The sequence below is a fragment of the Quercus robur genome, chromosome 9 (assembly GCF_932294415.1).
Source record: "Quercus robur chromosome 9, dhQueRobu3.1, whole genome shotgun sequence".
Taxonomy (NCBI): Eukaryota; Viridiplantae; Streptophyta; class Magnoliopsida; order Fagales; family Fagaceae; genus Quercus; species Quercus robur.
The window spans coordinates 42,542,475-42,567,882 of record NC_065542.1 but is presented as its reverse complement, the minus strand read 5'-3'; the positions used below and the strand labels follow the sequence as shown (position 1 = coordinate 42,567,882).

The window sequence follows — 25,408 nt, the reverse complement described above, 5'->3', positions numbered from 1 at the left end:
AAGCCCACACAGTGTTTGTTCTAACCCAACTACCCTTGAAGTCTGTGTTGCGAACTGCTGACTACACTGGAAGGATTGCCATATGGAGCACAATTCTGGGAGCTTTTGACATTAAATACATGCCTCGGACCTTTATCAAGGGCCAAGTCCTGGCTGACTTAGTAGCCGAATTTGCTGAACCCCCAGTAGAAATAGTGGCAGAGGAGTAGAACATGGATGGAAAATCGGTTGGAGTGATCTCTACAACAGGACCCCCATGTTGGAAGGTGTACGTTGATGGTGCAACAAATCAGAGAGGATTTGGAGTGGGGCTAGTCCTAATATCTCCCGAGGAAGCCATCATAGAGAAGTCCTGAAGACTTGGGTTCTCAGCCACGAACAACGAAGCCGAGTATAAGGCCCTGCTACGAGGAATTGCCATGGTACAGAAAATGGGAGGAAAGGTAATGGAGATGTTCTCGGACTCAAGGCTGGTAGTAGGCCAGGTAAAGGGAGAATTAGAGGCTAGAGATGCAAGGATGCAAGAGTACTTAAGCCGGGTCAAATGCTTACAGCCTGGCTTCAACTTTTTCAACTTGTCGCATGTCCCCAGAAGTGGAAACACTCATGCAGATTCGCTAGCCACGCTTGCCACCTCCTCGGCAGGGGATCTGCCTCGAATTATTCTCGTTGGGCACCTGGATAGAGCGAAGGAAGTAGTCAAAGGCATGATCCATGTTCATGAGGTCAGAGTGGGCCCTAACTAGATAGACCCTATTGTGAAGTTCCTCAAAGATGACATCTTGCTCGAGGAAAAGTCGAAGGCGGAGAAAATACGAAGAAAAGCTCCTCGGTTCTGGTTGTCTAAGGACCATAAATTGTACAAACGCTTATATTCCGGACCATACTTACTATGCGTCTACCTTGAGGCATCAGAACTGCTGCTTGAAGAGCTGCACGAAGGGATCTGCGGGAGTCACACAGGAGGAAGATCTCTATCACATCGAGTCATTACCCAGGGATACTGGTGGCCGGGGATGCAGAAGGAAGCCTTGGAGTATGTTAAAAAGTGCGACCAGTGCCAAAGGTTCGCCCCAAATATTCATCAACCTGGCAGGGCCCTCAACCCTCTGTCCAATCCGTGGCCGTTCGCCCAGTGGGGCCTGGATATCGTAGGACCCTTCCCAAAGGCAGCAGGAAATAAGAGATACCTACTGGTCGGCACAGATTACTTCACCAAGTGGGTCGAAGTCGTGCCTCTAGCCAACATCAGAGACGTGGATGCTAAGAAATTCATCTGGAGAAACATTGTCACACGATTCGGAGTCCCTCGCACCCTCATCTCAGACAATGGACTCCAGTTTGACAGCAAGGCCTTCAAAAGATACTGCTGCGAGTTGGGGATCACTAACAGGTACTCAACCCCAACCTATCCTCAGGGAAACAGGCAAGCCGAGGCTGTCAACAAGGTTATAGTCAACGAACTTAAGAAGAGACTGGATAACGCCAAAGGAAGATGGGTGGAAGAGCTGCCGCACGTCCTATGGACCTATCGAACTACACCACGATAGTTGACAGGGGAGACGCCTTTTGCCATGACCTATGGGACCGAGGTCGTTATCCCTCTAGAGGCAAACTTCCCAACGCTGAGGACGAGTTCATTCACCTCGGATAGTAACGACGAACTACTAGAGAGAAGCCTAGACCTGATCAACGAACGAAAAGAAAAGGCAATAGTCCAATTGGCCTATTACCATCAAAAGCTCAAACAGGGATATGATGCTAACGTGAAGCTTAGACCGCTAGCACTAGGGGACTTAGTGCTGAGGAAGGTTGTGGGTGCTACCAAAAACCCATCATGGGGAAAGCTTGGACCCAACTGGGAAGGGCCATACCGGATTACTTCAGTCGCGGGGATAGGAGCGTACTACCTAGAAGACTTAGATGAAAAAGCTGTACCTCGTCCATGGAATGTAAATAACCTGAAAAGGTATTACTATTAATAAAAGTGTTTGTCTAGTTTAGATTTTAAGTCCATCTTGATTACACGTCTCGCATTCTGGCAATAATCTAAGTGCTAGACAGAATCAATGTCTTGCATGGTCCTCGGACTAAAACCTATGGGGAAACTAGTCATTCCAAGAAAATCTAAGTGCTAGATAGAACCAAGACCTTGCATGGTCCTCGGACTCAAGCCTATGGGAAAACTAGTCACTCCAAGAAAATCTAAGTGCTAGACAGAACCAAGGCCTTGCATGGTCCTCGGACTCAAGCCTATGGGGAAACTAGTCACTCCAAGAAAATCTAAATGCTAGACAGAACCAAGACCTTGCATAGTACTCGGACTCAAGCCTATGTGGAAACTAGTCACCCCAAGAAAATCTAAGTGCTAGACAGAACCAAGGCCTTGCATGGTCCTCGGACTCAAGCCTATGGGGAAACTAGTCACTCCAAGAAAATCTAAGTGCTAGACAGAACCAATGCCTTGCATGGTCCTCAGACTCAAGCCTATGGGAAAACTAGTCACTTCGAGGTCTCGCATGGTCCTCGGACTCGCTGCTTTGAAATTTGCAAAAGCTGTGGATATGACCTAATAACACGCTCGGCACCTCGGATCATACACTTAGCCCCCTAGAAATATGGGTAGACGCAAACTAAGCGTCCCTTTGATGCCGGTAAGACAGTATTCAGGGATTTGACTTCAAATATATTATGTGCACAACCATTCACACCCGTTAGGATAATTAATTCACAAGCCACGAGATTTACAGTAATGGTAACATCGGTAAGGGCAATAAACACATGATTCAAAAGAGAAAAGAAGAAAGGAATTTAATACACATAGTCGAGAATTCAGTTACAAAAGAATCCTAAGGTTCTTAAAACAGAAGCAAATTAACTAAAAGCTAAACTAAAAAGAAAACCAATATAAAGGTTGGCTGGAATCTCTACTTCTTCGATTTCATTTTGGTCCCCTCCTTGGGAAGCCAGACAAGATTGGCCTCGAGACCCTGGGAAACATCCCCTTCCTTGGGAAGCCGGACAGGATTGGACTCGGGACCTTGGGAAACATCCCTTTCTTGGGAAGCTGGGCAGGATTGGCCTCGAGGCCCTGAGTGACGTCAGTAGGGGAAATGGACTGAAGGGGCTGAACCAAGAGAGGTGGCTCCTCGGCATGAGAGTCTTGAGCGCCGACTATAGATCCGGCAGCCTCCTGGGGTGCTTCGGGGTTGAAGCTCCCACTTGTATCAGTCACCTTAGGGAGCTCACTCCCCTCGACTGGCTCGTTAGTGGTGGACACGGTCAGAGTAGCCTCAAGCTGAGCAGCCTCAGTCTCCTCTAGAGCTCTCACTGTCTCGGGATTCGTCTCACGGATGGCCAGAGGATAGTATACCTTCTCCGCCTTCCACAGATCGGAGGAAGCCTCCACCCTAGCTTGTTTGAGGGCTTCATTCCAAACCTGGGAGTAGTAGAGCCAACAAACCCCAGGGATTTGAGCCTTGAGGATGGCCTGGGTGTCAGCCACCCCCAAGTTATAAGCCTCCTTCTCGGCTTTGTCCCTGGAGGTCTCGGCCTCCGTCCTGGCAAATTCAGCCTCCGTCTTGGCCCTTAGAGCTTAGTCCCTAACCCATTCCGCAACGTTTTTGGCCTCATCCGCCTCAGCTAGCCTCTTCTTGAGATCAACAATTTGCTCCTTAGCAATCCTCAGCTGATCTTTAGCTTCAAGTAGGCACTTCGTCTGGGTCTCGGCCTGCTTTTGGGCACCAGACAGGCTTGCTTCAGCCCTGTCCTTCTACTTGGTCATCTCCTTCAGATCCTCCCTGGCCCTAGTGAGGTTAGCCTCGGAGTTCTTAAGGGTATGAGCAGCGTCTAAGTGCTTATTACATTCGGTCTCCAAAGACCTACTCTGCTCCTTAGCCTCATCCTCCAGCCTATAAATGGCCTGGACGGCCTGCCAATTGGAACAAACACACTATGAATGGAAATTGAGGAGCAAAAATCGACGGAGTCACAAGTATCAGAAGCCTTACCATGGCCAAGTACCTCTTCATGCTGAGGAAGACCTCCTGCCTCCTCGTATTCTTCAGCTCTTTCATGTCAGTGTGAAGGAGCAGGGTCCTCTCTAACGCGTCGGCCACGTAAGCGCCTTCGCCGCCTCGAAAGTCCCTTAGGGAGGCGTTTTCCATTAATGGCTCACCGTGGAGCATTGGGCCAGGGAGCCAAGCCTCGGGTGCAGATTGAGCATAGATCTCCTTATCTTGGCCTTGAGGCCCAATCTTTAGCTGCTTTTGAGCTTGGGGGGCTTCGCCCTCCTCTTGAGGTGTGTGAGACTTCCCCTCATCCATCTGCTCTTTACCCTTAGAACTCCTCTTCCTCTTTGAGTTGGTGGGCTCAGGCCGAGGAGGTAAACGATTGGGGGGAAGCAGGGTGTTTGGGCCGGGGAGATAGTGTTCGTGAACGAGCAGGGGAAGACCTGGTTTGAACAGGTTGAGGCTGTGGCGGAGGAGAGGGAGGTTTGGATTGCGACTTTCCTGGTTCCTCCTTCCCCGGCTGGCCCTCAATTAGGTCGAGCAAGCTTGTCTGGGGTTTCCTTTTAAGACCCATCTTCGCCTGTGAGGATGTCCCCGCTAACAAGAAATCCTCCTTGGAAAGGTCGGGGTCACCCAAGTCACCAACGGGATCCACGGGCGAACTAGCCTGGTCAAACGCACCGAATCCTTCTTCGGGCAAACCCGAATCACTCTCAGCTTCTGCCGCTTGGTGGGATGAAGAAGAGCCGGCCAACGGGATGCCCTCTGGAACAGGAGACCCCTCGGGAATCAGAAACCCGTGCTCAACTATAGTAATTCTCTAAAGCCAGGGATCGTTTGCTCTGATCACGTACTTCGGATTGGCGAATGACCTCTAGATAGGATCGTACCCCAAGATCTTGTGAGCGGCCCTGACTTGGTTGTCCGCCTCGTTTACAAAAGCCGCTGCCCTGAGAATAGTTTCCAAATCTTCCTTGTTGATCAGATGGAAATGCCGCTGAAAGGCGTGCGGATCTGCAAAAAGAAGGCATGTTCATATCAGTAACCAAACCATGCAAGACGTGATGGCAAAAAAAAAAGGGTGGGGGGGATCATCCCTCTCCCACTCTAGATACCCCACCTGGCTCCCCTCCATCGTGGGGTAAGGAAGGCCATTGTGCCACTCCCCAGACACGATGAGGAAGTCCTTGTTTAACCCTTTGCTGGACTCGGGGAGGCACTGAATAAGCTGAACCTTATCGTCCTTCATCTTCAAATAGTAGGACTTGCCTTTTAAGAGTTGGAGGTTGTAGCACCAGTTTACGTCATTATGGGTTAGCCTTAGCCCCATTTTCTTGTTTAAGGCATCCACACAACCCAAGATCCTAAACACGTTAGCAGCACACTAGGTGGGGGCTAATCGGAAGTGCCTAAGATAATCCCTCATCACTGGCCCCATGGGGATTCTCACGCCCCCCTTTATAAAGGCAAGTATGGGGATCACCACCTCACCCGTTTTTCTCTTAAAGTGCCACTCCCCTTCCTCATAGTACCTTAGACCCACATTGGGGGGTATCCTATAATCGGTGATGAATTTTTCCATCGCCTCTTCGGTCTCAACCAACTTCTTTAATTTACCCATCTCTAGAAACTGCCAAAGAGACTCAGGAGATGACGAAAGAAGGAGAGGAGCAAGAGAAAGATAAACTTAGAAGAGGGAAAGCACAAGTTGAAGAGCAAAGAAAACTTACAGAAATAAGGAAAAGCTCATCGGACAGGCCCTTTATGCTGGAAAGAAACTTGAGTTTGGCTGGAAGTTTGATTGAACTCAGGACATATGTGCAAGAACTCTTAAATGCAAAGGTAAAGAGACAAGTCCGTTCAAATGGGAATTTATACCTCCCATTAAAAATAACTGTGCGGGTTTTCCCGCCCATAAAGGTGAGGAAATCTCAACTGTCAAAATCACCATCGCACCATTGAACGTGGGGAGCACAGAGCCACCAGCATTCATTAAAGACACGCTTCATATACCAAGGCGCCAGGAACGTGTCTTGGGCATACGAAAAGACTTTAGCATTAATGAAGGACAGGACGTGACAAGCCATGACAGAAGCCTGATGTTACCAAAACCCTCCTCTCCGTCTGAGGATCCGAATAGCAGGATTTTGAGGGGCTATTGTGGGGCCAGAGAACTTGGCGACCCCGGCCCACTTTGTGCTGGGCCCAAGGCCCGCGCCGAGGAGAGAAATGTCCGAGGACATATGATGAAAATCCAAATGGCCTAAAGATGTTGTCGAGGACGATTCTGTCCTCGGCATTCCAGACTCCAGTAGGAAAGAATGACACGCCATCAAAGGCAGCCTCCCAGAGCATTTCCTAAAGAAAGGACGAGTACAGTAGGACGCACACGGGGGTATGATGTAGGAGTAGTTCAAGGAAAAGCTGTCACCTCTGCATTTAATGCGCCCAACTAACGTCCTGGCCGCATTAATGATGAAAGGACCCCTGAGCAGTATGGCCTTGATTGCTGCAACTCACAGAGGGTTTGGGAAGGTGGCTAATGGGACGAGCACTCGAGTAATGACCTGCACAATCAACAGATGAAGGGTTAAGATCGACTGGAAAGAAATATATAATGGGAGAGACCCCCCAAGAATGGGGGATCGCAAAAAATGGGCAGGAAGAGAGAAAAAGGAGAAAACTGCAACAGTCTGCATGGTCTTGAAAACGACGGTAACCTAGTATTGAAAGTGGAAGAAGCAGAATACCAAGCTCCTCGAACGAAACACCCGAGGACAACATTTCATGCCCGAACCCATTTTCTTATTGGTCCGCACGCACTTAATCATGTCCTGTGATTGTGGTTCAGACTAACACCTAGTTCTTAAGTCCATTCTCTAAAAATTCATTATATTGGGCTAGTTGGGCCTGAGACCTTTCCTCCAACAGAAGGAGCGCTCAAACCCACGCCCTACAAGCAATTTATACACCTTGTTAAAGAACAGTACTTTATTCTTTTCATTAAAAAAGAAAAAAAGAACAATACTTTATTCTATGTACAATTTCTCGTGTATATTATTCCAAACAGGTTTTAGCAATACAATTTCTCATTTTGTATCTAACATGAAATTATTTTTTTATTCAATTAATATAAAACTCGCTTTTCTTACATATTATTTCAAATAGGTTTAACAAAGCCACCGATAATGAATACAGTTTCAAACAGTAATCAAATATAAGCAACGTATGCCTGAAGAGAAAACCATACTTTTTTTTTTTTTTTTGGTTGAGAAAATGAGAAAACCATACCTCTATATTTATATTTTAAGTTTTAAGCAATATGGAATTAAACCCACAAGGCCACAACCCACAAAACAAATTAGCAACACAAATATTCTCACAATCTAAGCCCTGCCAGTGGCAAGCCATTATCTCAAATTTATTATTATTATTTTTAGGTGAAATAGAACTTTATTAAATAAAATTAAAGATTGCAATGTCTAGGGTAAATAATACCTCAAGCATCAACTAAGAGCTTATACAAAATGTAGGAAGGATGATAAGAATGTAATACAAGTGGATCATTAAAAGAGTTTCCTTCCTTGTCCAAAAGATTTGCGCAATGATTCATTTTGTAGTGGGTATGGTTGATGAAAGCTTCCTCAAAATGTTGGAGGAGTGACCTGCAATCAAAAATTAAGGCACTACAAGGATGAGAGGCATCAATAACAGTGCCATGAGTGTTAGATGGAATCGTTGTTAGGATTACCGCAATCATTGTACATGTACTTTCTATAATTACCTTGTTTACTCTAATAGTTGCTACCATAGTGTGATAGTTGCTACAATAGGATTCTGTTGGAGTTAGTTACATTGATAGGTGATAGGAGTTAGTTAAGTTGGTTAGTGACAGCTGTGATTAGTTAGTTACAGAGGGAAGAGTTGAGAGAGTGGTCTAAGAATAGCAACAACTTGTACAAAGAATTCAATCAAACAGTTTATGACTCAATACTCTCTCTATGTTTCCATTCTTTCCTTCAATTCTTTTCCTGTTCTTAGGAGGCCTAGCTAACCTCAAAACTAGCTACAATCATCCAATTCTACCTGTTCTTTACAATCATGGAACTCTTCCGACAACAATAGCAATAAGTGTTTTCTATGTAGCTTCCCAATCTTCATTTTTTTTGTTCAAATATTGAGAAACTGTGGGCATGAAAACATAATTTGAGAATGATAATTACGGTGAAAATAGAAAGTTATGACTAGGGGGTGTGCAATCAACCCACCAATTTGCCAAAATTGATCCAATACAACTCAACCTAGCGAGTTAGGTCAGTAATTAGGGGATGATGGGTTGGGTTAAGTTACCAAAATTATTTTTACAACAAGTTGGGTTGGGTGCTGGCCAGTGGATTCACAGATCTACCTAACTCAACCCAACCCACCTATATTTTTTGACTGAAATGATAGAAGTATATTGATCAAAAGAAAAATACAAAGAAGCCTCTTCCAAGAGTTATACACTACTGGAAACGGCCCAAAGAAACAATGGCCCGATTACTCTAAAAGCACCAAAACTTAAAAAAAACAGGGTATACGTGTAAGCAGATATTTCATCTGTGGGGAAGGGACTTGGCTAGCTGCAAATGGAGCACTTAAGGTCAATCTGCACCTTCCGTTGGGTAAGGTTTGATTTTGTAGGTAGAACATTGCAGCAAGCTCTCCACATAAATGTCCAAACCTTAGGAGGGACATTTAGGGACCATAATCGCTTCCACAAGCGTCGATCCTGTGCACCGGAGGAGTGCTCCCCAAAGGGAGGGTGGGTGAGCCTAAGAGCCACTTGATATGCTGTCTTCACCGTAAACTCCCAGCCTTATTTTCCTTCCACGTCAACTTATCCCTTGTGTTCAATGTGCCAACCTTAATCTTCAAAATATATATTATATGGTTTCATTATTTAATTATTATATGGTTTGATGCACTAATAAAATAATTTGTGTTGTTTTAGTCCTATAATCAAGTTTATAAAGTTGTAAATTTGTTATTATTTGAGTTGGTTTGGTTCTATGCAAGTGTGGACCTAGGATTTCAAGCTAAGGGGGGCCAAAGTATAAGAAAAAAAAATTCAAATAGGTATCCATATAGTATTAACGAATTATCAACCAAGATCAATACACAAGATGCAATTATTTACCAACAAAAACAAAAAAATACAAAATAATATTGTTTCTTAAGAGCATTAATTGTTGCAAGAAAAAAAAAATTCACAAACCAAAACTTACTTTTACTACTTTAATATAGCATTTAAAATGTCTCGCACAATAGTTTTTTGGTATTTGGTGTTCTAAATACTAAATATTTACTATTTAGAACACCTAATGCTAGTACTCTAATACTGGGCTAACTGGGATTTTTTATTTTTTATTTTTTATTTTAAATTTTGTTTTTGTTAAGTTTTTAAGTTGGGTAATTGCTAGTTGAGTTAGACTAATTAAAAAAGAGGAGTCTAAGTTTTTGGAAGAGTGAGTCACAATAAAAAAAATTATCCAATGCGTGGGTCCAACCTGATCCATGTGGGTTGGGTTGGGTTAGACCATTGTGATGGGTTAGATTAAAAAAAGTCAAATACCTCTCAACTCGATCCATCCATAATTTCAAAAACTATTTTTAAAACATTATTATTTCAAATTAATTTATAGTTTTTTTTTTTTTTGATAAACTATGGGCATGTTTAGTAGCAGTGTTTAAGTATTGTTGTTCAGTTTTCAGTATTGTGGAAATACGTGTTTGAATGTTATAGAAATACGTGTCAGAAGTATTATTATTGTTTAAACACCGAAAATTGTTGTTTAAACAACAGTGCCAAATAGCCTCTATGTATTTAGTCTCTAACCTTTCAATTGTATCAATTTGGTCTCTAACCTTTCAATGTCGTGTTAATTTAGTCTATATCGTTATCTTTTAGATGAAAATTGATGACATAACAAACAACAAAAATAAATTTTTAGTGTATTTTCACATCAATGAAAACTAATTTTTTTTATTTTGGCAATTAGACATGTCATTAATTTTCATCCAAAAGATAATGGCATGAACTATATTGACACGATACTGAAAGATTAGGGACTAAATTAACACAATTGAAATGTTAGAGATCAAATTGATATATAATGTATAGGATATAATTTAATTTTTTTTTATAATTTTTTTAAGGAAAGGATACAGTTTATAGTTTATACAGGAGGAAAACGTTGAACATCAACTTGTAACTTGTTAGACCATTCCCATTGGCAATTGCAAATGGGAAATGTAAGGGAAAAGTACCATCAAGACACAAAAAGGTGTTGGCAACCAGACTTGTAAAATGTCAAAATTACAAATTTTTAGAATGACACGGTAGCACAATTGTAAGAATTATAATATATTTTAATTGATAAAGTGGAAGAGAGATGGGGGAAAAGAAAGAGGGAGAGTTGTATTAGAATATATTATATTATTTTAGTGGGTAATATATATTATTTTAATAAGTAAAATAGGAATATTAAAATAAAAATGTTAGATATATTATAAAATAATATAATATAATTGATAAAGTAAATTTTTTTTAATAGGTTAAAATACGATAGGATATAATTTTCTACTGTGCTCTAAGATCTTCCTCCTCCTTTTTATTTTATTTTTATTTTTATTTTATTTTATCTATTTATTCTTAATTAAATAAAATAAAAGGTATAAAATGCTGAAAGTCATAACACCACCGGAGAAAGACTGAAAGAGAGAAAGAGCGCGCGCGACAGAGAATCATCGCCCAAGTGCCGCGAATCTAGGGTTTCTAATTTGTACAGATTGAAAGATTTTTCGAATATTTTTTTCTTGGTACGTTAATGAAACCCATTTATTTTGTCATATTGCTTAATTTTTCTCTTAATTACTTTTCCCTATTTATTCAGTCCCCCATTATAATTCTTCGAATTTCTTCTATAGTAGCTCAGACCTAGTTCTGATTTTGAGGTATTCGAATGGATTTTATTATGAAGCTGATTAAGATTATGCGCTAATGTTAATTTAACCAAACTCTTATTTTGAAAAAAAAAACTTCACAATAAAATTTGGTTGCAATGGCATTTTATGTGCAAATGCATATACTGAATGTGTTTCTGAATGTTTATTTGTGAATTGTGAGTAAAGAAGTTAGGGATGATATACACTTTTAACTAACAACCAAAAAAAAACCCAACAGTCATGTAGCTCAGTGGCATTGTCTGTTGTTATTCTTTATGACCTGATTGTTGTAACTTTCGAATTATCAAAAAAATGCGATGATAATTAGGTGTTGTGTCTTAGAGAATGACAATGCTGATGAAGTATAAATGTGGTGTTTTTTTTTTTTTTTTTTTTCAGAGGCACAGGTGGCGGATTTTTTTTGGCTGCGTAGTGGCATTTGTGTGGAGCGGTTGGTGTGATTCCGATGGAGGAAGATGAGGATAGAATTTTGCTTAATAGTTTGGGTATTGCGTCTGCAAACCCTGAAGATATTGAGCGTGACGTATTAGCAGAGGTATCAGACTCTAGTTTATCAAATTTTAGTAGAATGTGTAAAAGTCACCTTTCTTGAATTTATTGATTTAGTTTTGAAAAGCATTAGCAAGTACTTAAAGAAATATTAGGATTGATTCGAAAGTTGATCTCCATGAGATTTGGGGTTTAAAAGGATTTATTTATTTTTGGTATGAACTTTTAGTAAATCATAACTTTTGGTGTCTGACAATTGGGATTTTTGAATGGCAGGCGACAAGGAATGATGAGAACAATGGTGAAGGTGGAGGGGGCGCTGAGGAGGAAACTCTTGAGAAGCCAGAGAGTATTGACCCATCATCCACCAGCAAAGCAAAGCTCTACCATAAATTGAAGGCTGTAGAATTTGAAATAGATGCCGTTGCATCCACTGTTGAGCAGGCGAGGAATGTTGCAAGTGATGAAGACTGTGCTGGTGATGGTAATGACAGTGGGGGGCTAGGTAATAAGGAGGATAGTGGTCAGGTTTTGCCAAATGGCTTAGACCTCCAGCATGCCTTGGCTGCTGATAGGCTAAGAAGCCTCGAGAAAACTAGGGTTCAACTTGAGAATGAACTTTCAGATTTGCGTAAGGAGAGCTCATCGAAAGGTGTTGAACATAATAAAGTGTTACGAGATATGGTCAAGGAAGAGCCAAGGTGGAAGAGGAAGCTGAAAGATGTCCAGAAATCAGGAAAAATTGTAGAAAAGAAAAAGAAGATTGTATCATTTGAGGAGGATACTGGTTTTGATGCAATTTTGGATGCAGCATCTACAGGCTTTGTTGAAACGGTAAAGTTAACTTAGCCTTAAAATTCTACTCAGCTCAGTCTTCAATGAGATTTGTGGCAGGGTTGAAAAGGATGTAACAGAAATTTGGTTTTTATTTTTAATGATGTAAAGTGTTAATAATTAACAAAAAAGGAAGAACAATGAGGACTAATTTTTTACACTGTTTACATTGTAGGAAAGGGATGAATTGATTCGGAAGGGAGTTTTAACTCCTTTTCATAAGCTGAAGGGCTTTGAGCGCCGTCTTCAACAACCAGGACCATCTAATAGGCACAATGTACCTAAGAAAGAAGACAGGAGTGATGATCTTGTTGCTGCCAGTGTAGCTAGGGCTGTAAGGTCAATGTCAGAGGCTGCTCATGCTCGCCCAACAACCAAGCTTCTTGATCCAGAAGCTTTGCCAAAGCTTGATGCACCCACACGTCCTTTTCAAAGGCTAAAAACGCCTTTGAAATATCCTCGATCCCCAGAAAGAGAGGTAAAAAAGAATAAACATTCACAAAAGATAAAGAAAAAGAAACGGCCTCTGCCTGACAGGAAGTGGTCAAAGCTCATTTCTTGTGAGGATATACACTTGGAAGAAAGTGGTATGTTTATATTCTTGCCTGCATAAATGAGTATCCTTGACCCTTATTTCTAGTTACCAAGATACAGCATGCATCCTGCTGTGTGGGAATTATTTATTATTTTTAATCAGACAAGATTTACCTGGATTGGGAAGTAATAATTGTAATTTTTTATTTGTTTCTAATGCATTTTTGTCCACATTCTCATCTATCCTATATTGAACTTTGTATCTTCATATCAACCTTGTTACCTTTCTTGTAGAAGATGCAAGGGGAGAAGTGGTAACCTCCAGTTGTGAAGATGAAAGGTCAGATAATGTTCAAGACATAGATGATTATGAAACTCCTTATGAAACACTTGAAGGTGGGCTGAAAATCCCAGAAAGAATCTTTCATGAACTTTTTGACTATCAAAAAGTGGGAGTACAGTGGTTATGGGAATTGCATTGCCAAAGAGCAGGTGGAATTATTGGAGATGAGATGGGCCTTGGTAAGACTATCCAGGTCTTATCTTTTCTTGGTGCACTGCATTTCAGTAATATGTACAAACCAAGCATCATTGTCTGTCCTGTTACACTTTTGCGACAGTGGAAAAGGGAAGCACAAAAATGGTACCCGAAGTTTCATGTGGAGTTGCTACATGATTCTGCTCAGGATTCTGTTAATAGGAAGAAACAAGCTAAATCATCTGATAGTGATCATGAAAGTGAAGGTTCATTTGACAGTGAGCACGAGGGAGACATCTCAAGTAGAAGCAATGGAAAATGGGATTCCTTAATAAACCGTGTTTTGAGATCAGAATCTGGATTGCTCATTACAACTTATGAGCAACTGCGCATAGTAGGGGAAAAATTGCTTAATATTGAATGGGGTTATGCAGTTCTGGATGAAGGTCACCGAATTCGGAATCCAAATGCTGAAATCACTCTAGTTTGCAAGCAGCTACAGACAATTCATCGCATAATAATGACTGGTGCACCAATTCAGAACAAGCTGAGTGAACTGTGGTCTTTATTTGATTTTGTGTTCCCTGGGAAGCTGGGTGTCCTGCCCATATTTGAGGCAGAGTTTGCAGTTCCCATATCTGTCGGTGGTTATGCTAATGCTTCACCATTACAAGTATCTACAGCTTACAGGTGACCTCTGTGATATCTCTGAACTTTTTTTAAGGGTCTAGCTTTTTTGTGAAAATTTGTTAGTATGGTCAAACTGATTTGAGACTTCCAGAAAAAAGAAAAAACTGGCTTGTGACATCCTGAGTTATTTCAAGTGAGTCTTGATTGTTGAAAGATCAGGGGAGGGTTGGAGGCAGGAAGAAGGCTCACTCATTATTCACTTTCATAATCAGATTATTTGTAATTTTCTATTTCATGGGTTTCTTGACTTTTTGATTTCCAATTCTCTGTAATTTCTGAGTCTTAATTTTGTCAATGTGCAGATGTGCTGTGGTCCTGCGTGACTTGATCATGCCTTATCTCCTCCGACGTATGAAGGCTGACGTGAATGCCCACCTTCCAAAGAAGACTGAACATGTCCTCTTTTGCAGCCTCACTGCAGATCAACGGTCTGCATATAGAGCCTTTCTAGCAAGCACTGAGGTGGAACAGATTTTAGATGGGAATAGGAATTCTCTTTCTGGAATTGATGTGATGCGTAAGATTTGCAACCATCCTGATCTTCTTGAAAGGGAACACTCCTGCCGTAATCCAGACTATGGGAATCCTGAACGCAGTGGAAAAATGAAAGTTGTTGACCAAGTACTTAAGGTCTGGAAGGAACAAGGACACCGTGTTCTTCTTTTTACACAAACTCAACAAATGCTTGATATTCTTGAAAATAATTTGATCAATGGTGGCTATAGCTACCGGAGAATGGACGGTCTTACCCCCATAAAACAGAGAATGGCCTTAATAGATGAATTTAATAACACAGATGATGTCTTTATCTTCATTTTAACAACCAAGGTTGGTGGTTTGGGAACAAATCTAACTGGTGCAGACCGGGTGATCATTTATGATCCTGACTGGAACCCTTCAACTGACATGCAGGTACTTTTGCACTTGGTTCTTTCCTCCTTTTTTTTTTCTTCTAATTAATATATTTCCATAAAATTCATTTGCATATAAAATTTTCCATCATCTTAAATATTGTCCAGTTCTTAAGGTAAATCTCACAAATATGATGTGATGCTTTTCATTCTGCGTAAACATAAATTTTGTTCGATATCTTAATTTCAGTCAGAATGGGAATTAATTCTTGAAATGAATTTTGAAACTTTACTTAATTCTGAAAACACACACCTGTAAATCAAGGGTACCTTTTGCTTTAACAGGCCAGGGAGCGTGCTTGGCGCATTGGTCAGAAACGAGATGTAACAGTATATAGATTGATCACACGTGGAACCATAGAGGAGAAGGTCTACCACCGGCAGATTTACAAACATTTTCTCACTAATAAGATTTTGAAGAACCCACAGCAGAGAAGGTTCTTTAAATCTCGAGATATGAAGGATCTCTTCACACTGAATGACAATGGAGAGAGTGGGTCAACTGAAACATCTAATATTTTTGGTCAGGTTTCTGAAAATGTAAATGTTGTTGGGGCTCAGAAAGATAATCAGACTAACCATATACATCCTGAAGTTGTTGTGCACCATGCTGATGGTGTTGCAGCTGAAAATGGTAACAGATCAGAGATTGCACTTTCCAGGAGGAAGGGGAAAGAGAAAGCTGATCAAAGTAGTGGTGATGCAGATACTAATAAAAAAAAAAGTAGTGGTGATGTAGATGAAGAAACACACATATTAAGGAGTCTTTTTGATGCCAATGGGATACATGTAAGTTTCATCAATCTTCTTGTCTACAATTGTCTGTATTCACAGCTAGTGTTGTTATTGTGTTTAGTTGTACTTTCTTTGATATCATTATCATGCAAATCAGGCATTTAATTCTCTTTTCTTCCTGATTGTTGTCTGGTTGGATTTGGGAGAGCTAAAAAGCTAGTATATTTTGATAAGAGAAGCCTTTTCATTAGACTCTTTTGTCACACTTCTCAAGTGTGGCAACAGAATATATATTTTAATGGAATTTCTTGGTTCAAATTTGATTTTGGTATTAACCATTTTTTACAAGAATGCATTAAAAAACTGCTTATACTATATCACACTTTTGCTCCAATTATCTCTGCTTTTTTGTTCCTTTTGTAACCTCACTTTGTATTGTTTTTCATCTACAGAGTGCCATGAACCATGACATAATCATGGATGCCCACGATGAGGAGAAGATGAGGCTTGAGGAGCATGCTTCCCAAGTTGCCCAAAGAGCAGCAGAAGCATTGCGTCAGTCACGGATGCTCCGAAGTCGTGACAGTATTTCTGTCCCAACATGGACTGGGAAATCAGGAACTGCTGGTGCACCATCATCTGTGCGCCAGAAGTTCGGTTCAACTGTGAACTCTCAGTTGACAATTGTTACTAAACCGTCAAATGAATTGTCCAGCAATGTAAATGGGTTTGCAGCTGGGGCATCTACTGGGAAGGCACTATCTTCAGCTGAACTATTGGCTAAAATTCGAGGTAACCAAGAAAGAGCCGTTGGTGCTGGACTCAAGCATCAGTCTGGGTTGGCTTCAAGTTCAAGTAACCAGGCAAGATCTATCAACGCTGGGACTTCTAGGTCATCAAAGAAAATAGCTGGAGTGCAGCCTGAAGTATTGATACGTCAGATCTGTACATTTATGCAGCAAAGAGATGGAAATAGCACTTCAGCCAGCATAGTTCAGCACTTTAGAGACAGAATACCTACTGAAGATCTCCCCTTGTTCAAGAATCTTCTGAAGGAAATAGCAACACTAGAGAAGGATGCGGATGGATCACATTGGGTACTAAAGCCAGAGTATCAACAACAATAGTCTCAACCACTGATAATCTGCTTGGCTTGTATTGACCCATCAAATATTTATTAAGGATCTGCAGCCATGTCCATAACGACTAGGTCGTTTTTACTAGTTGATCCTTTTTTGTTTCTCAACTTTACTCCCAAATTGGAAAAAGTTTAGCTCCAAACATGTTTGAAGCTATTTTGCTTCAACCCATGATGTGGCGATTAAAAAGACTATCCATATGTAGTTTTAATCACATACTCATGAATGGTCTTATAAATCGTCACATAATGAGTTGAAAAAATGAGATCTGAACATGTTTGGAACCAAAATTTGTTCTCCAAAATTTTAGTGGCAGACAAAGGTGATAAAGAAGTCCTCTTTATCATCGCCGCACTCTAGTGTTTGGCATTCTCTGATCACACCGAATACCCTTTTGCTGTAGAGTACAGAATTGTAGAGATTTTCCCCATTTTTGGTAGACAATGAGAGAACATAGACCTTAGAATTTGCTCCAAGAGATTAGGACATTTAGGTTGTCAATTATTGCTTGTTTGACAAGATTATAAACAATAGAAGGATGTTTGGGTACGAGCTCATTGGTTTGGGTATATATTAATATATTTGATTGAAGCATCTTTTTACTGGTCCTTTATCTGAGTCTTTACTGTTACCTTTTGGAGTTGCTGTAGCATTTTCCAATCAAGATCAATGTGTATCTGGGTAGATGGAACTTATAGAGGCTTCTTTAGTTGATAAACTCCTTCAACCATGCTATAGGGAGGAACATGATCACACTGGGTGGTCATTGTCAGGCGAATTGGGAGTTGAAGCTCGCCGCTTCTCAAACTTCTCTCCTTATGAAGAAAATTGCTGTTGGTGTTATCAAAAGATGCAACACTGCATTTTTGTTGATTCAGTGATTTCTGAGAAAAATAGTGCAGGCACAGTTCATTATTTCCTGTTACATTAAGGGATATACAATGTATTTAATTAAGCTTCTTTTCTGTCCAAAATCTCTCCACGCAAACTTCCATTTGAGCAAATACATGTATCCATTTTTATAATTTACTTACCTTTCCTAATATGGGAATGGGCGGACAATAACAGCCACCATCATTTGCTTCATGCAACTATTTTTGGTATTTTAAGCCTCCTTCCTTTGTCCAGGGGAATTTACATTGATGGTTATGCCAAGCCATGTAGGCTCAAGTACTTCCTGTTTGATAATTTATCTACTTTTGTGGTTCAGGGACACGAAGGAGGTAATCTACTAAGGCACAGTAAATTTTCACTTTATGCGACCCAGAAGCAAGAGTTTTGTTAAAACATCTCAACTCCTGCAAAACCCAGGTCATAAATTTTAATCCATAAAGTAAGCTTTAACCAGAAAATTGGGTGCTGTTTAATCATTGAACTGTGCTAATCGTTTGAACGATGCTAATCGTTTTGAAGTGAGCCTTCTTTCCTTAATCATTTTACACTGACCCGCATACACGTGTGGTGGAAGTGGGGAAAAGGTGTTCAATGGTGATTGAGATTCAAATATTCAAGAGTTTTTAGGATACTCTGCTAGTTAGATTTTTTTAAAAAAATTTTAAATCCTCACCTCTCATTTAAAATTAATGATTTAAGATGTTGTCACCCCATCAATCCACTAACTTACTTTTTTAAAACCACTAAAAGATGGATTAAGCCTCCTAAGATTGTTCAAACTTGAAATTTCATCAACACAAATCACTCCCACCATTCTTCTCTAAAACATCTAAATCCAAAAAACAATCCTGGGCAAAATCATTCAAGAAGAAAACCTTTGTTTTTCTTTTACAACTCTCTTGCATCCTTGAAACTTACAATCTTTTCAACCACAAATGACGGATCCATCCAGCTCAATCCCTTCAAATCATCTATGGATGACCATCAAAAGGCCAATGGAGGCCATGTATATCAGCTATCCTACTCGAGTCTTTGTTCTCTCTAACTTTGTCTATTTTTTGTTTAGTTTATTTATTATATATATATATATATATATATTTTTTTTTTTTTTTTTTAATTCCCAGCATATGCTTGATATTACCTTTTTGTTGTTTTGCAATTTCACTACCGCGTCACTGTCTGATAATTGTTCAAGAAATGCTGCTTCTTTTTTTTTTTCTCCTTTAGATGTAGATAATGTATATGGTTGTCAAAACATATAGTGAGATTAGCGAAATGGTACTGTTTGCCCGGTCTTCCATATGCCATATGTTGGTATATGTAAGAAATAGAGACTTTGCAACGGAATATAAACAATCGGTTTTTTGGCATACCTTTCTTGGCCTAAACTGACGATCACATACGAGTTTTGAGATTGTTCTACGTTGTCTAGAGCCAGCCTCAATGTAGACCAGCTATTCAAACATGTTCTAAATTCCAGTTTGTATAACTCACGAACCAAAAACGTTTCTCAGATGGTGTTGCACACTACTAGAGTGATGCAAATATAATCCACAACCTAAGAGCTTCACAACACTCTATAAACACTATGAGAGAAATGTAGAATTCGTTCTCTGTACAATAGGTACCACCCCTAGTGTTTATATTCATACCGCTCCACTAATATTGAGTGGGATAGTGGGCTTAATGGGGTAGAGTAACGGTTCAAATCATTACTCCATAACTCTTGGATGTTACAATTATCCTGAGGTATATAGAGGGACATGCCCACTTTGGGTGTCCTTCCATATTCTTTTCATTTTCTTTCATCTCTCACTCAGCCACTATAGTATGGCCCTATTATCCATCTCTCAAAGTGTTTCTCAGTGCGTTCATAGTGGCAAATGGGTTGTGCGACTGTCGAGCACATCTGAAAAACATATTTGGGAGCACTATACTAAATCTTATACAAAGACTAGCATAACAACATCCCTAAAGTATCTCGTTATGCCCTAGACATATGTTGACACATTGAATCAAGCATCTCTAACCCCTCTTGAGTTTAATACTCAGACTTATGCTTGATCCATCATAACTATCCAAATGTACTCATGATTATTTCGCTACCATAAGCATTATAACCTGTTGACAGTGAGTACAAATATAAGGATGTGTTACAAAATAGTCTTCCCTTTGCATTCATGTCCTTTAAATTTGGTCCAATCATTTTCCTAGCAATGTCCCTTTAGACCAAATCCAATATGGCCATAGGTAACATGCCAAAGTAGTAGACTTCAAAACCTCAGCTTCATGACATAGTCAAAAGTAACAAGGGCATAAGTAGGATCTTAATAAAAGACCCATGGGACTCACATGGTGAAGAAGCAGGGATTTATTCTCTCACCTCCACTTTTGGTGGAGCAAGCACATGTAGTATGAAATGCATGCTACGGTGGAGTTCTCATAAGTAAGAGCGTATATCTTAACTCAATACACTGTACAAATCTTAGTCTAGTCGCTACTCAAGTGCCTAACTCGAGTCCTTTATTCGCTTGCCACCTCAGGCATCAAATTAAGGTCTTGCATTTGGCTAACCACAGGTTACATGGATCATGGGCTATTCATGTACGGTCTAATTAAGATAAAGGCAAAAATACACTTTTGGTCCCTACATTTTGGGCCGATTCCCGTTTTGGTCCCTAAATTAATTTTGCTACTAATATAGTTCCTAAAAAAAGAAAATCAATTCTATTTTGGTCCCTATCGTCAACCCCCTAACAGAAAAGTCTTACGTGGCAGACAAACTGCATGGGTGGCTAACATTAAGCTAACGTGTTATTAAAATAATATTTTAAAAAACTTATTTGCCATTTAAAAAATTCCACATAAGCATATTAATAAATAAAAAAGTCACGTAAGAAAAATAAAAAATAAACTTACATTCTAATAAAATAAAATTATTAAATTAAAAAAGTTATTTTCATTCTTCTCACTCTTTCTTTGCCAATTCTCATTCTCCCTCTTTTTGATCTTTCTCTCCTAGCCGATTCTTTTTTTTTTTGATAAACTCTCCCAGCTGATTGAATGTTTTGAAATGGGGCTTGGCCTAAATCAAGTCCTCAAGCTCGACCATGGAGTTTTATGATCAATGGAGGAGAAGGATCGGTTTGGGGTGGTGGGTCGGTTTGGATTAGTGGGTTATGGATTTATGGGTGTGTTATGCTGCTGTGAAACCTTAGACCGGTGGTGGTGCTGGTTGCGAAGGATCGGTTTAGGGTGGTGGGTTATGGATTTGTGGGTGTTGTGAAGCCCAGATTAGTGGTTTTGTTGGCTATGTTGTTGTGATGGTCCCCACGGCGAAGCCTCAGGTGTGAAGCCTAGATCGGTCCTCATAGCGAAGCCTCAGGTAATGGATTTATGGGTGTTATTAGGAGTGTACAAACCATCACTGGAGCCGACAAGACCGACCGGCACCAACCATCCTGCACCACCACTAGCACCGACCGATGGAGCCAACGCCGGCGATTGGAACGCGAACGGAGCTTTGATGTCAGTGCGGTGAGGACATCGGAGACGCAAAGCACGCACCGAGTTAGAGCCGAACTGAATCGATACAAACAGAGTAGTTTCAGATCTTGGATATGGCGTCATTTAGGTGTGTATCCATTTTAAATTTTTTACTAAAACGTCGTCGTTTGGGTTATTATTTAAAAAACACACACACACACACACACACACACACACACACACACACACACAACGACACTGCAACAGCAGCTCACCTTGGGCCTGTGGCAAACCACGGTAAGCCATTAGCCCCTTTCCTCTTGGCTGGACACGCATCATTGAGTTGGGTTTATACTTTATATGATTCTCTTGGTTTGACTGTTTGAGACTTTGAGTAGTCTTGAGATGGTTGTGTGAAACAAGGCCGAATTCCTTCTTGCTTTCTTGCTTATAGTTGAAAATTTATAATGCTTGTCAGTTTAGTTAATTTATACCGAGCAGTTAATTTATTTAGTTAGTTTTTAGCTAATTTATTTATTTAGTCAGTTTAGTTAATTTATACCGTGTAGTTTTATAATGCTCTCTTGCTTATAGTTAATGCTAGTCAGCTATAATGCTTGTCAGTTTAGTTTTTATCAAATTTTCAGCACTTATTTGTCACAGTCTACTAAGTAGTAAGCACTAACTTTTTTTTTTCTTCAGCATTTAATTTTTGAGGGAGACGAGATTGAGAGAGTTCACGCTTTCAATCCTTCACCGAGAGGTAATCACTAAACACTCACTATATTCAACATTATGATTTAAAATTTTTAGTACTTAGTAACAACTGCTTAAAGTTTATATATAATTATATATAAAATTAACTTTTATTTTCTATTTATTCAATATAAATATAAAATAAAAGCTAATTCTCTAGTTCTGAATTGTTGTTAATATTAGTGACATGAATTGTTGAGTAATGGTTAATGATTTTTAGTTTGTTGTTGTTGCCTTGTTGTAACTAAACTGATTAGTTATTGCTATTATTGAATCTGGTTGTGACATTCATTGATTGAGAGTGAGCTAATTGATATTGTATTTGCCGGGAAAATTATAATTTGATATTGTTGTGGAAACTTTGTTTTTTTGTTGGTTGGAAATTTTTTTATTAGATGGATGTCGATGCTCCACCTGGGGACCCTAACCCACCTCCTCCTATTCTTGGTAATGCTAACCCTAACCCACCTGAACCTGTAGCACCAATTAGACTTGGTGCATCACTTCCCCCACTATCACCTAAACAAGGTGGTAAGGACCCGTCTATAGTATGGCAACACTTCATTAAGTTGACTGGTTTTGGTCCCAATAATCCTAGGTCTTAATGCAAGTATTGTAAAAATCAATATAAATGTCATGCTAAGAAAAATGGTACTTTGGGCATGTTGCAACACATGAAGGTGTGTAAGAAGTGGCCTTTTCCCCATGATAATAAGCAAAAAAACTTTGTCTTTCCAAGCTAAGAGAGAAGGGGAAAGTGGTTCAAATGTGTTAGTGGTTGCAAACTATAGTGAAGAGAGGATAAGGTTGGCGTTGGCAAGGATGATCATCATTGATGAATTGCCTTTTAAATTTGTAGAGCGTCAAGGCTTTCAAGAATTTATGGAAATAGTTGAGCCTAGGTTTCCTATTCCCCATCGCACTACCATTGCAAGGGCTTGTATGAAAATTTATTCTAGTGAGGTGGATATTTTGAGAAGGGCTTTTGTTGGGCAACGAGTTTGTGTGACAACGGATACTTGGACATCCATACAAAACTTGAACTATATGGTAGTCATGGCACATTTCATTGATGGGGATTGGACTTACCAAAAACAAATCTTGAACTTTTGCCCTATAGCTAATCACAAAGGGGACACCATAGGTAGAGCGGTTGAGTCACGTTTGTTGAAGTGGGGCATAGACCGATTGTTTACAATCACCGCGGACAATGCTAGTTCTAATGATGTGGCAATTGATTATGTGCAAAAGAAAACAAAAGAAAGAGATAGTAGCATATTGGGTGGTGAGTTCATGCATATGCGTTGTTGTGCGCATATCTTGAATTTGATAGTGCAAAGTGGGTTGAAGTCCATTCATGAATCAATTGCCAAAGTTAGGAATGTGGTGCGATATGTGAAAGCCTCTCCCGCAAGGTTTGAGAAGTTTCAAGAATGTGTTGAAAATGAGAAAATCAAAGCCAAATGTTTGTTGTCCCTTGATGTGCCAACAAGGTGGAATTCCACTTATCTCATGTTAGATTGTGCTTTGAAATTTGTGAGAGCATTTGATAGGTTGGAAGAGGAGGATGGGCAATACAAACTTTATTTTTGTGAATCGGATGAGAATGGGAAAAAGCCCATTGGTCCTCCTAACTATCTTGATTGGAAAAATGTCAAGACTTTTGTGAAATTTCTTGGCATATTTTATGAGGCAACACTTAGATTTTCTAGGTCCTTGTTTGTCACTTCTAATACATACTTCCATGAGCTAATTAGCATTAACGATCAATTGCAACAGTTGTGTAGTGTTGATGGGGATCCACTTTTGAAGAGTATGGCGGTAGAGATGAAAAAAAAATATGATAAGTATTGGGAAGTATAGATAATATCAATTTGGTGCTTTTTGTTGCTGTTGTTCTTGACCCAAGGTTTAGATTGAAGTATGTAAAGTTTTGGTTTAGGGAGTGGTATGGAAAGGACAAAGGGGATATGATAAGCTCTAAGATTCGGGATGCATTGAAAAGGTTGTATGTGGAGAGAGTGGGTCAAAATGGAGTTTCAAGTTCTACTGGTAGTGGTGCTTCATTGTCTAGGGACTCTAGGCCAAGTGTTGGGAATGCTTCATTGTCTGATCGTATTAAAAGTTATAATAATAGGTTTAAGCAACACTTGGCGGATGAGGACAGTGTGGAAAGCAAATCTGAGTTGGATAGGTATTTGTTGGAATCTTCTAAGGACCCTGATGTGGAAGATTTTGACATCTTGATGTGGTGGAAAATGAATTCTTCTAGATATCGAGTCCTTTCCCAAATTGCCCGTGATGTGTTGGTTATTCTTGGCTCTATAGTTGCATCCGAGTCTGCTTTTAGTGCGAAGGGTCGTGTTTTGGATTCGTTCCGTAGTTCACTATCTTCTAATACAGTTGAAGCCCTTATTTGTACCCAAAATTGGTTGAAGGATGCAAAGGAAAAAAGACCAATAAAGCTTCGGGAGTGCATGGATAACGTAGATGATATGGATGGTTTTGAGACTGACACTGGTAAGTATATGTTCATTTTATTTGTTGTATATATCAATTGCTTATTTATTTGCTCAATGCTTACGAATCATTTTATTTTGAATGGGTTGTAGAAATTGCATCGGTTTGCCCAATGCCTATGGAGGAGGATCCAAGCACTGTTGTGTTGGATGATGATTAGTGATGTGCTACTCTTTGCTTGGAGTTAGTTAGTTAGTAGTTGGTATTATGTAAGTATACTTGCTATTATCATTCATTTGTGTTAATTATAAATATTCTATTGTTCAAAAACGTTTTATTGTTATTAACATGTGTTTATTTTGTTTTGTTTAGTATTTTGTAGGAGTTCCAGAATGATAAATAGTGCACAGACTTACTGGATAACAGACTTACAAGAATTAGCATTCTTTTGCCTATATGCTAATTATATTTGTACATGTTATTGGTAGTGGATTTTTCACTAATGGTAGTTATTTAGGTATTTATGGGTGGGATTATTTTTGGGGATACAGGCAATTAGCATTCTTTTGCCTAAATGCTAATTTAATTTGTATATCTTTCTTTTGGCATTTGTGGACAATGACAAATGGTTCTATAATACGTTATTAAGTGGATACATTAACACTTATTGTTATTGACATTGACATACACAGTGACACTAATGATATTATATGCTACATGATAGTATTTTGGGAGTTGAACTCTTATTCAAACAATTTCAAAATATTTTTGCATGGTGAATGAAATGAAAAAATTTGGATAGTTTGGATCATTACTATTTGGGTGAACAGATTTTTTTATGTGAACAGATTTTTTTATGTTGAACAGATTTTTTTTTTTTTTTTATGTGAATAGATTTGTTGAATAGGTTTTTTTTTTTATTTTTTTATTTTTTTTATGTTGAACAGATTTTATGTGTACAGATTTTTTGCACAGGTTTTGCAT

The 25,408-nt window shown here is 39.6% G+C and overlaps 1 protein-coding gene across 1 annotated transcript; it reads left to right on the top strand.

Moving 5' to 3' along the window:
* The first annotated feature begins 10,731 nt into the window (after positions 1-10,731).
* Positions 10,732-17,436, top strand: LOC126698490 (protein CHROMATIN REMODELING 8). Its single transcript, XM_050395757.1, has 8 exons — positions 10,732-10,871; positions 11,397-11,553; positions 11,784-12,341; positions 12,517-12,928; positions 13,170-14,043; positions 14,346-14,955; positions 15,240-15,743; positions 16,142-17,436. Exons 2-8 carry the CDS (start codon positions 11,464-11,466, stop codon positions 16,814-16,816), a joined length of 3,723 nt encoding a protein of 1,240 aa, XP_050251714.1. The 5' UTR covers positions 10,732-10,871; positions 11,397-11,463; the 3' UTR covers positions 16,817-17,436.
* Positions 17,437-25,408: the final 7,972 nt, after the last annotated feature.

Bases quoted from the DNA above. Each gene is read 5' to 3' on its own strand.
- LOC126698490 (XM_050395757.1), top strand. From the start codon at position 11,464: ATGGAGGAAGATGAGGATAGAATTTTGCTTAATAGTTTGGGTATTGCG. The intron at 11,554-11,783 runs GTATCAGACTCT...TTTGAATGGCAG, and splicing joins AGCGTGACGTATTAGCAGAG to GCGACAAGGAATGATGAGAA. The intron at 12,342-12,516 runs GTAAAGTTAACT...TTTACATTGTAG, and splicing joins CTACAGGCTTTGTTGAAACG to GAAAGGGATGAATTGATTCG.